The sequence below is a fragment of the Marmota flaviventris genome, chromosome 3 (genome assembly GCF_047511675.1).
Source record: "Marmota flaviventris isolate mMarFla1 chromosome 3, mMarFla1.hap1, whole genome shotgun sequence".
Lineage (NCBI taxonomy): Eukaryota > Metazoa > Chordata > Mammalia > Rodentia > Sciuridae > Marmota > Marmota flaviventris.
The window spans coordinates 144,195,606-144,210,109 of record NC_092500.1 but is presented as its reverse complement, the minus strand read 5'-3'; the positions used below and the strand labels follow the sequence as shown (position 1 = coordinate 144,210,109).

The window sequence follows — 14,504 nt, the reverse complement described above, 5'->3', positions numbered from 1 at the left end:
ACACTTCTCAGAGAAGGACATACAATAAATCAATAAGTACATGAAAAAATGCTCACCATCTCTAGCAGTCAGAGAAATGCAAATCAAAACCACCCTAAGATACCATCTCACTCCAGTTAGATTTGCAGCCATTATGAAGTCAAACAACAACAAGTGCTGGCGAGGATGTGGGGAAAAGGGTACACTTGTACATTGCTGGTGGGACTTCAAATTGGTGCAGCCAATTTGGAAAGCAGTATGGAGATTTCTTGGAAAGCTGGGAATGGAACCACCATTTGACCCAGCTATTCCCCTTCTAGGTCTATTTCCTAAAGACCTAAAAAGAGCATGCTACAGGGACACTGCTACATCGATGTTCATAGCAGCACAACTCACAATAGCAAGACTGTGGAACCAACCTAGATGCTCTTCAATAGACGAATGGATTAAAAAAATGTGGCATTTATACACAATGGAGTATTACTCTGCATTAAAAAATGACAAAATCATAGAATTTGCAGGGAAATGGATGGCATTAGAGCAGATTATGCTAAGTGAAGCTAGCCAATCCCTAAAAAACAAATGCCAAATATCTTCTTTGATATAAGGAGAGTAACTAAGAACAGAGTAGGGATGAAGAGCATGAGAAGAAGATTAACATTAAACTGGGATGAGAGGTGGGAGGGAAAGGGAGAGATAAGGGAAATTGCATGGAAATGGAAGGAGACCCTCAGGGTTATACAAAAGTACATACAAGAGGAAGTGAGGGGAAAGGGGAAAATAATACAAGGGGGAGAAATGAATGACAGTAGAGGGGGTAGAGAGAGAAGAGGGGAGGGGAGGGGAGGGGGGATAGTAAAGGATAGGAAAGGCAGCAGAATACAACAGACACTAGTATGGCAATATGTAAATCAATGGATGTGTAACTGATGTGATTCTGCAATTTGTATACGGGGTAAAAATGGGAGTTCATAACCCACTTGAATCAAAGTGTGAAATATGATATATCAAGAACTATGTAATGTTTTGAACAACCAACAATAAAAAAATTAAAATAAAATAAAGTAAAATAAAATACAAGTAAACTTGAAAAAAAAATTATAGGAGAAGATAAAGCACCTTGGGTCAAATTAGGATGCATTTTCCACCCCTCCCCCCATGACGGTATTTCTTGCCTCAGAATGCTTCCCAGGGGCGGGCCACAGGCTCACAACAGGCCCCCGGTCCTTCACTTGCTGCAGGTCATTCAGGCTGATGTACTCGCTCAGCTCAATCACTTTATCCATCCAGAAGATGTCCGTCATTCCATGATCTGAGAAAATGATGACATTCAGGTCGTCCTGCAGGCCCCGCTCCTGTGGGGTGGGCAAAGGCAGTCACCACAGCACCTAGAGAGGCTCTTACACACAAAAGTCTCATGTAGAGGTTTTTAAACTACAAATTAGCTGCGTGCAGTGGCACATGCCTGTAACCCCAGCAACTCAGGAGGCTGAAGCAGGAGGATCACAAGTCTGAGGCCAGCCTCGGGAATGTAGTAAGACCCTGTCTCAAAAAAAATGAAAAGGGCTGGGGATGTAGTTCAGTGGTAGAGCGTTCCATCTCCAGTACAATAAATAAACAAACAAACAAATTACAATTTGTAGGAAAAGGGATATTTCCTCAATTCCAAATTTAGTCATCCACTGGTTTATCCTGATGAGACGCAGTTCAAAATCATGGCAGAACACTTTAGTGGAGAGGAGAGGAGAGCACAGCCCCCATCCAAACACATGCTGAAAAATAAGAACAGACTTCTAGCTTTTTAAGGTATACACTGTTTTTATTTTCACTCACTCTTTCAACGAACTCGTGTGGTAATCTGAGAATAATCATCTGCTCACATTACAGATATTTAAAAAAAAAATGGAAAGGAAAGAAAACCAAAAACAAACAAGAATGAAAACAAAACAGGTGTTTTGAACCCAGGTGTGGCTCCTGTGTCCCCACCAGGCTGGTTACCACCCGCATGCAGGTTCTGAAGAACACGGCCAGCTCTCCGGCCAAGCCAGGTGATAATGCTCACCCTGGTCACTTCAACCCCACTGGCCCACTGCGGAAGGGTCTCCGGGTACCTCAGGGGGAGTGGCGTGAAGAAGGGAGAGCCTCGGCTGGCCAGGTAAGAAGGAAGATGCTGAGGGGGTGACAGCCACGGAGACTAGAGAGTGACAGGACAGTGCCAGGCCAGCTGTCCCTGCTTTAAGTCACCTGGATCCACAGGATCATGTACTTCAGGACGGTGTCCACGGCCTTGAGGGCGTCTTTCCTCTGTGGCGATGAAGGACCATAGTGGTGGCCTTCCACGTCGATGCGCTCGTGGTATATGGCTGCCAGGTCGGCTCGGCCACTCCTGGAGAGAACGGGGAAAGAGAGGCACAGGTGAGGGAGGGCGGCCACTGCCGGCTGCCCCCCTCATCACACCCCTCTGTGAAGGTGTTGGCACCTCCAAAACCCTGCCCTGTGGGTCAGGCAAAGCCCAGACCTCAAAATGAGAAAGGCAGAAGAAGACCAAACCAAGACTTGACAGTCTTTTTTTTTTTTTAACTTTGCATTTTTAATGTAATTTTTTATTTATACATGACAGCAGAATGCATTACAATTCTTGTTACTCATATAGAGCACAATTTTTCATACCTCTGTTCGTGTCTTCATACATGTCCTTTGGGTAATAATGATCATCACATTCCACCATCATTAATAACCCCATGTCCCCTCCCTTCTCCTCCCACCCCTCTGCCCTATCTAGAGTTCCTCTATTCCTCCCATGCTCCCTTTCCCTACCCCACTATGAATCAGCCTCCTTATATTAAAATAAAATTCAGCATTTGGTTTTTTGGGAATGGCTAACTTCACTTAGCATTATCTTCTCTAACTCCATCCATTTACCTGCAAATTCCATGATTTTATTCTCTTTTAGTGCTGAGTAATATTCCATTATGTATAAAAGCCACATTTTTTTATCCATTCATCTACTGAAGGGCATCTAGGTTGGTTCCACAGTTTAGCTATTGTGAATTGTGCTGCTATAAACATTGATGTGGCTGTGTCCCTGTAGTAAGCTGTTTTTAAGTCCTTTGGGTATAGACCTAGGAGAGGTCTTGAGACCTTGGTGACAAAAGTCAGAGAGCATGTTCTACTGGTCACCTCATGTCCCGGGCATATGACATTGCTCGTCACATCCTAAAGAGCTGGAAGATGTGGTAGCAGGCAGAGAACAGTCCTTACAGCTCAACCTCACCTCCTGCTGTCATTGGAAGGTTAGAAACACTGGAAGCAATAGTTTAAATAACTACCTTCAACTATTGCAAACCTCTAAAGACGTCTCCAAATAAAACCCTTGCTAGTGGGTCTAACTGACTGACAAGAGTAAGAGTGACATTACCACAGCAACCTTGGGGGATGCAGACAGGTGAGTCCTCAGGGTCTGGCATCAGCAGACACCCCCAGGATGCTTGTTCTGTGGGACACATGAAAGGTCAGCTCCAAGGAGGACACAGAGTTTCTAGCAGTAACCACATTTTCATGGTCCCCCAGATTCTTTTCCTTCTTGGCTGGAGCACCAATGGTTAAAATCCAAGACAGTGAACCCTGAGTCAATGGTGGGCCAAGAATGACTGGAAGTTAGAAATACAAATGGAAGTGGGAGGTGGGGGAGTGAGGAAGAAAGAGGAAGACTCAAGGATGGACCCTCCCTCCTTCCACTGAGACTTTCCACTGAGACTCCAGACCCCAGCTCTGGCTTGACCCTATCTCCCACCCCCAATACACTGCTTTACATAGAACAGAGCAATGATGATGATGACTATGATGATGATGATAATGGTGGTAATGAGAACTGACAAAAGACCAGGTCTGGTGGTGCATGCCTGTAATCCCAGCAGCTCGGAAACTGAGGCAGGAAAATCACAAGTTCAAAGCCAGCCTCAGCAACAGAGAGATGCTAAGCAACTCAGTGAGACCCTGTCTCTAAATAAAATACAAAATAGGGCTGGGGATATGGCTCAGTGGTTGAGTGCCCCTGAGTTCAATCCCTGGTACAAGAAAGAAAGAAAGAAATTAAATACTGATAAAAGGTGAAGCATTTTGGGAAAGAAATTAGAGCTGATTTTCTGCTTGTGATTTACAAGAGGTAATAATGAATACTCTTTGCTTATTTCTTGGGAAACTTTTAAACACACACACACACACACACACACACGCACATGCACACAGGTGTTGTGCTTTCCCTGATTCGCCTTCCCCAACACTTGGAACAGAGGGAGTGACAGAACCTATCCTCAGAGCCTGCTGGGCCTTGGACTTTGCCATTCACAGGGAGGGAAACAGTCTCACCGAAGTTCAGGTTTGCCTGACCAGAGTCAAACAGCACTGCTCCTCCTTCAGACCTAGAGGACATGTGGCCTCCTCCAGAAGGCTTCCCCTAGGGACCTGAGGTGAGCTTGGGGGGCCCTTTCCTGTGTGTTCCCAGGGTACCCTCAATTCACTTTTGGGCTATGAATTCCATACTGTGCTGTACTTGCCCTCTTATGTGTCCTCTTCTCTCTCTAAATTGTCAAGATCCTTCACTCTAAGCATGATGACTCATTCTCCTTTGTGTCTTACCTCTTGCCTAGCATTTGGCAAACAGTAGGAGCTCTGGAACTGTCATTCAAATGTGTAACAGTAAGCACTCAATAAATGGGAGCAACTCTGCTCAGGCACTATGCTGTGGTCCTTGACATACTTTGCCTTGGGAATCCTCAGAACAAACCTAAACAGGTTTGGAGAGTTCATACACCTGCATCCCAAAGCTAGTAAGAGATAGAGCCAGGAATCAAACTCAAATCCCCAGAATACAACCACAGAATGCTCAGAAAGAACTCAACATCCCCCACCAACGAGGAAGCATTTGTTGAGCCCATGTGGTCTTTTGGAAATGACTCTTGCCACCAACCCTAGAAAGCTGGGCGTGGGATGGGACAAAAGCCTCACAGTGAAATTGTGTCACTTGGCCTCTCAATGCACAGCACTCTTTGTCTATGGGTTGACGATGCCTCCAAAGTCCAGGAATGAAGGGAAAACAATCTTACAGAAAGGCATTTACAGATTGTATAGATGAAGAAATGTGCCAAGAAAGTTCTAGAAGTTAGGGAAGGCCTCACAGATCTCTAAGATGCCTCTAGAACAGGAAATGCAGATCTTCTACCTCCAAAGTCAGATGCTTTTAATTCTAACAAACTGGGCCTTTGAACACCCACCTCTACTCCACCCTCTAAACCCGGGAGCAAATTCCCAAGTATGTCCTGCCTGGTATCTTCCTTCAATAGATCATGCACTCTTTATTGTTGCTGTAATATTCTCCTGGGTACTCTGGGATATATTTTATTAAAGGTTTTGAGGATCCATTGGTTTCAAGTTAAGTAAAATGCCTGGCGAAATGTTCTTTTCTCTTTTTAGAACAAAACAAATGGGGCTCTCATTAATAAACCCCATTACCACCCTCCTCCACAATGGGCATGGGGTTAGGCTTATTATTTGGGTGTTTCTTGCAAATGGTATTCTCATTATTCATACTCGCCAATGTGTGAATGACTAATCCAAACTCTCTCTGCCTCTATACAGAGTTGAGGACAAAAAGTCAGTTTAGGGTCCTACCATGCAGCATGTAGGTGGTGGGTAAAAGTTTGTACTGGGGAATGGCATTTTCATCCATATGCTGAAATTTGTTTGAGGCCCATGTTCATTGGACTGATAGGGCTGAGGTCCCTTCCTCCACCACTATTTTAACGGAGTGGGGGTTTCCATAAAATCTGTCCTGCAGATAAGCCTCAGCATTTGTTTGCTTTCTGCATTTGCATCTTGAGCATTCCACATGTGCTGATTCACACAGGGAATCATCAGTTAGGTGTCTACATTTCATCCAGCATGGGGCTTATACACAGGAAAATCATATTTAATTCAGTAGTGACTTATTACCATTAGGAACTTTTGCAAACAAGGTTTACTGTGCCATTAAGGTTCAGTGAAAAACTTCTAGTTCTCTTCATTTTAACAATTTGCCTTAGTGTAGCAGTCCCTGGGCTGGCTTCTCAAAGGCTATTTACCATATTCATAAATCTCCATGCCATCAGAAAGCTAGTAAGTATCACAATTTACCTGATGGCTCTGTGTCAGAAAGCTGTCAACCCCAGATGCCAGGAACACTTGATTTGGGATGCTTGCAATTCAGGGATTACACATGTGAAAGGTTTCTATGTTCAAGTTTCATTGATTCATTAGGGACCTCAGTCTCCAAGGGCGCAGAGCTCTTGCCTGTTTGGAGCTGAGCAGATAAATTCTTAGTAGCCAGCTGTTTTCCACATGGGTCTGGTCTCCATCACAGGTCAGCTCATTTATAACAGATTGGTTGGGTGAAGAGAGATGGGTGGAAACGCCTGCAGGTCTGCTCTTGGCCATTTACAGCTCTAAGGTCCAGGAACTATGCCAGAAGGACATGTGGCCATCAGCCCAGTTCCCTGAAAGCCATGAGGGGCTCTTAGCCCTGGGGTTTCAGGGACACCTATGTTTCCCATCACCTTGGGATTCTGTCCAAATGTCTTTGCAACGTAAAAAGTTCAAAATATCATGTCCATCTTCCTTACTGAAGTGGTTTAGAAAGAGGAAAAAAAATAGGGAGAGAGAAGTGGAAGCAATTTACAGAAATGTTTAGTTATTGACTATTAAGGAAAATGATTCAAAATTTGGAAATCAGATTTCCAAAATGGCTACCTGTCTCTTTAGTATCTTGAGCTTGCTTAAGAATCAGATTTAACTACTGATTAGCATTCAGATTGTGTCAATTTAGCCTTGGACTAGTAGGAAACTGATCAGATGAAAGTGATTTTGTTCTGATATAGAAAGCAGTCCCCCCAAATTATAGTTTTATCATCTTCTGTATTATTAAGCATTTCTGCTTCCAACAATAATCATATCCCACTATCCTTTGTCTTCAACTGTGTATCTGTTTCTCATGTTCTCTTTCTCACCAGCCTTGTCAGCCACCTGACTCCCTCAGGCAAATTAACTTGAACCCTGGCATAATTCCCAAAGATGCAGTGAGCCCATTTGACAATGTTTAGTTTTGAAAAATTACTTTTTTTTTTGTACTGGGGATTGAACCCAGGGGCACTGAACCACTGAACCACATCCCCAGCCCTTTTTATATTTTATTTAGAGACAGGGTCTTGCTAAGTTGCTTAGGACCTCACTAAATTGCTGAGGCTGGTTTTGAACTTGCCATCCCCCTGCCTCAGACTCCCAAGCCACGGGGATTACAGTATGCACCACTGCACTTGGCAAAAATTACCTTTTGATGGGGGTACTGAAACGGCACACATCTGGGTTCACCAACTAGAAGTTCTCAGGTAAACGGTAAAACATCACTAAGCCTCAGTTTCCCCATCTGAAAAGCCTACCCAATACCTCAATTGGGTATTAAATGAGCTGATATTCATCAAGTGGTTGAAGCACTGCAAAAGGGAGGGAAGGGGAAAGAAATGCCCCCCATTTCTCTTCCTTCCAGATGTATCGGACTCCTTTTTCTAGGTATGTGGGCTGAACAGGGTGGAGAACAGAGTCTCTGTCCAGCCTGGGCCTCCCTCTGCATTCTTGCCCCTTCATTCTCAGTCCAGAGAGGAGGGACCCAGGCCAGGACATTTGAGCCAGCTTCCTTGTGGCCTCAGGGATGAACTTTCTTATCATTCATCTATTTGATTCACACTAGCAGCCACTGAGGTGCTGGGATCCTGGAGGAACTCCTTTGGAGATGTTGGCAATAGGCTGGAGCCTGCAGGGACATCAGCTGCGGCTGCCATTCCCGTAGCCAGTTGTTTCCTGACCGACCCTTTGGTGAGGCTGTGCGATCAGTGTGCCAGGTCCAGCCTGGAAGTGGCTGCCTGGCCCCTACATGCAGCCAAGGCTCACTGTGGCCATCTCCCCTCACTCCTCCGCCCACCCCATGAGTTATTGAGGGCTTATTTCGACTTTAGCATCCTGCACCTTTTTCTGCCAACTGAACCATGAATATCTTGCCAACAGAACTTCCAGGAGGATGGATTAAAGGATGTGGATCACAGGCTGCTTTCTTTTTTTGGCAGGCGAGGTGACTGTGTGGGCAGGGGTGCTGTGTGCTGAGTCCCAATGTGTAGTGGCAGGGCACCAGTCGCCAGGGCTACATGCTGCTGAGTGCATAGAGTGCTAAACAGACTGCAAAAGGCTAAACAGACTGCCCAAGGCCCAAGATGGCCCCAAAGAGGCAAAGAGGTGATTCTTTACAGGTGCAGGTTGAGAACAGGATTGGAGGGTGGAGGGAGAGGCCCCAGGAGACAGTCCTAAGCCCCTGTGGAAAGAGCTGTGTGCTCAGTCACATACTTCATAGCATGTGAGATCCAAGGCAAAGGGTTCAACCTTCCAAGTGGGTGGCCTCTTTTGTAAGAGGGGAGAACAACATCTATGTAATATGGTGGATGAGAACAAAATGGGGTAATGGAAGTAAAGCCCTTAGATTCTATGCTAGCAAATGGATATTAAAAATGTCAACTTATTCCCCTTCCCCTTTCCTCTGAGCTAAAAAGTTTTCTAAGTTCAAAGGGAACATCTCACGAGGATACTACTGGGATAAACACAGCTTCTGAGCATGGAGGGCAACGCCCAGGTGAAACAGGGTGAAGATTTGCTGCTTCCTGCACAGACATGCAGCTTCTTGACCCACCTGGACCCTCTGCTGAAATGGCCCTGGGTAGGACTCCATGTTCAAGATCTTAACAGCTTTTCTTTCTTCTCTCAAAGCCTACCTACCTATCCCATATCCCATTCTCTCTGCAAAATGGACAGCGACACTTTATGAGCAGGACTGACCTGGAGTTACGAGGGAGTATGTTTGGACACTTAGGTGCAAAAAGTATTCTCCAAATTATAGTTAGAAATTTGAGTTAGCGTTGAACAGACACCAAGAGTTGAGCTGTAGTAGTTTAGACCACTGAGGGCTTTCTGATGGAAGGATAAATATTATGGTTTGGATGTGAGGTGTCCCCCAAAAGCTCACATGTAAGACAATGCAAGAAGGTTCAGAGGAGAAATGATTGGGTTATTGGAGCCTTAACCCAATCAGTGCATTAATCTCCCGATGGGATTAATTGAGTGGTAGTTGGAGGCAGGGGGACGTGGTTGGAGGAGGTGTGGCATTGGGGGTGTGGCTTTGGGGTATATATTTGCATCTGGCAAGTGGAGATCTCTTTCTCTGCTCTCTGATCATCATGAGCTGCTTCCCTCTGCCACACTCTCCCACCATTGTGTTCTGTCTCATCTCAAGCCTTGAGGAATGGAGCCAGCTTTTTATGGACTGAGACCTCTGAAACTTTTCTTCCTCCACAATTGTTTTTGTTAGGTCCTTTTGTAATAGCAGTGAAAAAACTGACTAACACAGAAAATAATTATACAACTCTACCTACCATGAAAATTAATGATTTCTTTGAGCCACCTTATTGCATGCACAAGCTGCTACATGCAGAGTGGTTTTGATTGTTCTCAACTGTCCTAGACTGGATGGGGCTATCACCTACTTCACTCCTGAGAAAACAGAGATTAGGTGTTTTTTTAATCAATTTTTTATCAATCAATAAATGGGCCAAGGACCTGAACAGACACTTCTCAGAAGATGATATACAATCAAACAACAAATATATGAAAATAATCTTCATCATCGCAGGTAATTAGAGAAATGCAAATCAAAACTACTCTAAGATTTCCTCTCACTCCAGTCAGAGGGGCAATTATTATGAAGCAAACAACAATAAGTGTTGGCGAGGATGTGGGGGAAAAGGTACATTTATACATTGCTGGTGGGACTGCAAATTGGTGCAGCCAATATGGAAAACAGCATGGAGATTTCTTGGAATATTGGGAATGGAACCACAATTTGACCCAGCTATTCCTCTCCTCGGTCTATACCCAAAGGACTTAAAAACAGTATACTACAGGGACACAGCCACATCAATGTTTATAGTAGCACAATTTACAACAGCTAAACTGCGGAACCAACCTAGATGCCCTTCAATGGATGAATGGATAAAAAAATGTGGCATATATACACAATGGAATATTACTCAGCAATAAAAGAAAATAAAATCATGGCATTTGCAGGTAAATGAATGGAGTTGGAGGAGATAATGCTAAGTGAAGTTAGCCAATCCCCAAAAAACAAATGCTGAATGTTTTCTCTGATATAAGGAGGCTAATTCATAGTGGGGTAGGGAGCGGGAGCATGGGAGGAATGGATGAACTCTAGATAGGGCAGAGGGGTGGGAGGGGATGGGAGCGTGCATTGGGTTAGAAATGATGGTGGAATGTGAAGGTCATCATTATCCTAAGGACATGTATGAAGACATAAATTGGTGTGAATATACTTTGTATACAACCAGAGATATGAAAAATTGTGCTCTATATGTGTAATATGAATTGTATTGCATTCCCCTATCATGTATAAAAAATTAATCAGAAAAAAGAAAAATATTAATCCACAACTGTCGGTCCTTCAGTCTACTTTGCAAGAAGGTGAGAGAAAAGTTCTGTTGCATAGGGTGGCTGAGGAAAGTGCTTCCTCTCTCTGGAGGCGGGCCTCCTCACCTTACTGCTTTCCATAAGCAGTATCATCTGACCTACTATTTTTCTTGCCTTTTCTTGGTCATTTCAAGTATGGTCTAATTTTACTGGTGATGTGTCTTCATCTTTCCACCTCCTATTCAAAGGAGCTGTTCCTGGTGACCCTGTTAACTTTGGCAGGAGGAAGATGCTATTAAACAATTCCATTGGTCTGGTCAATCCTTCCAAGTCCTTCATTGTCCAGGGGCATCCTTCCAATTGTAGGCTATGTGAATGACATTCCGTGGAGCTCAAGGCTAGGTTTGGAGACTACAACCTGAATGCTACAGAGCTCTGAGTGATTATAGTAGCACCAGGCCTCCATCCCAGGTGGAGGCTTAGCCTGGGACAACTTCTCTGCACCTCCAGTTCTTTGTAGCTTTTTCTCTCTAGGGGATCCCAGTAACTCTGCCAAATACACACATACACACTCACACACAAGCACCGGCATCACCACCAATGATATCAAAAGCAAAATCCTCCCTACTTCCAAGGTAAAGATGCAATTCCCCAGCATTCTAGAGCTTTGCCACATTGCTTGAAAAAGAAAAGCAAAACAAAATTAAAGACAACACTCCTTTAGAGGAACTAGAGCCAAGAACTTCTTCCTCCACTCTTTCCTTCCTTATTCCTGAGGACAGGGGAGTCTGCTTAGGTGGACCAGCTTGTCAGCTGACCCAGGATTCTCCTGGTTGTGCACTCCCTGCTCTCCTTCCTGTGAACCACTGGGTTGTACACACAGTCCATTCAGCAGCAAAACTAAGATGAATGTGGAAGAGATCACACTGCCAAACAGACTGTTATTTGAAGGTATTTGTATGACAACTATGATCCAAATTTTCATATTTGGCATGGCAATAGGCTGTAGAGATGGCTAGCATTTTGGATATGTTGGAAACAGCACTGGTTAGAGAACTACTCCACAGTCCCAGCTCAGCTCATCTGCTATGTATACTTGCACAAACTAGGCTGCAGCACAATATTCCAGCTCATTGTATGTGTGATTTTTCAGCCCTAGTGGGCAAGAAAAAGAAAATATAGCAGGTAAGAGGCAGGATCATATAAAACACATGATTTATAAACCATATGAAGAACATTTATTGAAAGGTTACTTCCCCCCTACTCTTCCTCTTCCTTCTCCCTGACACACACACACAAAAAAATTTAAGCCTTTTAAATGTGTTACTTTCCCATTTTTGAGTATTTTAAAACTGTTTCCTCTCCAATCTATCAATCAGAGCATGAAACTTTATGTGCCCTATCAATCAGAGCATGAAACTTTAAGGCCCCTCTTGATAAGTTTCATGGAAGTGGGATATTCCAAGAATCAGCAAAATCAGAGGTGTTGTTTCCTCCTTTGATAGCTCTGTAAGGGTAACCGCAGCTCACCATGATTGTTCAGGCAGAAGGGACAATGAGAGAATGGGATCCATATTGGGTTACCTCTGTGTCTGAGGCCATCTGAAGATATGGTCAATGCATGTGGTTAGTGCTAGTGATCTATATATGCACTTAGTGTATGTTAGCTCTCCTGGTGTCCCCCATTGCAAGTCATGCTCTTTCTTTTGGGAGGATGTAGGTCCTGCCCTGTTCCCAACATACTGATTGCTGTGAGTCTGCTGCTTTGACCCTACTCAGGAAACCCACTCAGCAGCCTAGGTGACCTCAACTCCAACTGAAGACATCCTAAGCCTCTTGGTGGGTTGCTGATTTCTGATGCAGACTCCCAGCTAGCCTAACATCTTGATCACCACTTCCAGTGACATCTGTACTCACTTGAGATCTTTGTCCTGACCTATGTTGTTGATCAGTTCATAGACTTGTGTGTAAAACCCTGTGTCATTGTTCCACGTGGGAGCAGGGGAAAAAAGGTTCTGGACTTTAATATGGTTATGTGCTTTGTACATTTCAAGAAGAAGGTAGAAAAGGCAATTTTTCCCAAACTTATTGGACCACATATGCTCCCCTTTTGCCAAATGCTTATTGATATCTTTCAAATACAATTGTTCACTAAATCATGATTAGAAAAGTGCTGACATTTATATTGCTTCTCTGTTATCTAACAACATAAAAAAGAAGGTCTCAAACCCCTGGGAATTTTTTTGCTCTGAATTCAATGTTTCCAAAGAGTGTCCTGCCTGAAATTCCTAGTTCACAGTATACCCTGCTAGCAGTTAAGAGTCACCTTGTCAAAGGTTCACAAACTCTGCAAAACATTATTTCACCTATGCCAGGCTCTCTTCCTTCACTTTGAGATCCATTATTGGTCTTAGAAATGAAGAACAATGGTATGGCTAAGAATTGGGGATACTTACTTGAGTGAGTCAAGAGCGTCACTGACTGCATTGGCAAAATTGATATCCGTTGGGACATTTTTATATTCTAGGCAGTAAGTAGGTCTGACACCAAGAATCTCAACCTCACAGCCTAAGAAGGAAAAAGATAGCAAATGATTACTCTCTTCAATAACTGAAGTGGGGTGTGAGCCTTTTGGGGGAAATAAACATAATTAGTCAAAATAAAATGGTTGTACATTTTTATGAACTAAAATAACTTATTTTCTGACAGGTGATGCATTTAAATATAATTTTACTTAATTGGATCAGAGGTTCTTAAATGCCATTCCTATGTAACACTGATGTACCAAAACAGGGACCAGTAAAAACTGGATAACGGAAAGAAAGCACAAATTAATTAATGGACAGAAACTCCTCAATTAAAACTTTATTCTATAGATCATTATTATGACTATGAGGTCTTCCAGTGTACATTTTTCTATTCCAGAACCAAGTGTTGGGTTGTATCTGATTAGTTGGAGAATTGTAAGATATCAATACGACTATCTTGGGGTATTACACAAAGTCTAAGTGGACTTAGAGGCACTCCACTGGATTAGCAAGCAAAAAATAAAGAGTTCAAGCAGGGGTTCTGAGTCATGACCTTGCTTCTCCCAAGACCCAAAGGCAATTCAACTATGAGAGGGGTCAGCTTTTCTGCCCCAGACTCTTGGATGAGATTCCCAATCCTATCATCAGAACACAGAGCAGGAACGGGGTGAGCCAGTCATAGTTTATATTAGTTGGCTAAATATTTATTTGGCCCCACTACAAACTAGTAACTATGTTCAGACATAGTGGAAACAAAAGGGATCAGCCAGTGTCTCCTTCCTGGAGCATGGGCAGTCTAATCTGGTGGGAGAAGGCAGACAGGAAAACAGGACCACACGTGTAGTCTAAAGTGAGGTGCACACTTTCAGGGTGTTGTGGGAACTCAGGTGAAGGGCATTTACTTCAGGGATTGCTCCTTCTGAAAACCTTCTTTGCATCCCTGTGTGGGCCTCCATCTTGTAGAGGTCACCAAGATGATGGCGACTGGGAGTAGGACTGGGAGGGGAAAGGCAGATAAGGAGAGCACCATGAACCGAGGTCCAGAGAACCGTTAAACAATAACATGAAACACCCTGAAGAACCCCTTCACCACCATAACCCTGCAAAACCAAACTCCATCCTCTCTGCCTGATATCTTGGGTTCCAGAAGGACAAGGGCCATTTATGACACCTAATAGAGAACAAGAAGGCAGGATGCTCTCTTTTCCAAGACATGTTTAAATGGGACAAATAGGCTGCATGACCCAGGAATGAATCCTGCTCACAGCTTCCAAGAAAATATTTATTATTTTAAGAAATGCCAGTAGAATCTGGACTGCTTATATCATCTTAGATACCTGTGTTTCATCTGTCAAAGGTTATTTGTAAACTTTTGACTGCTCTCTCTCAAAGCTATTTATTCTGTGTCCACCCTGTGCTTGGTGCCAGGGATCCAATAAGACATTG

The 14,504-nt window shown here is 43.7% G+C and overlaps 1 protein-coding gene across 1 annotated transcript in view; it reads right to left on the bottom strand.

The window, feature by feature from the left end:
- Enpp6 (ectonucleotide pyrophosphatase/phosphodiesterase 6) overlaps positions 1-14,504 on the bottom strand; it is a 111,521-nt gene that overhangs the window by 29,943 nt on the left and 67,074 nt on the right. Inside the window, exons 3-5 of the mRNA XM_027927207.2 lie at positions 12,987-13,098; positions 2,224-2,365; positions 1,155-1,334 (exon numbers count right to left, since the gene is read on the bottom strand). Of these exons, the coding sequence (XP_027783008.2) occupies positions 1,155-1,334; positions 2,224-2,365; positions 12,987-13,098 (434 nt within the window). The remainder of the gene's footprint in view (positions 1-1,154; positions 1,335-2,223; positions 2,366-12,986; positions 13,099-14,504) is intronic.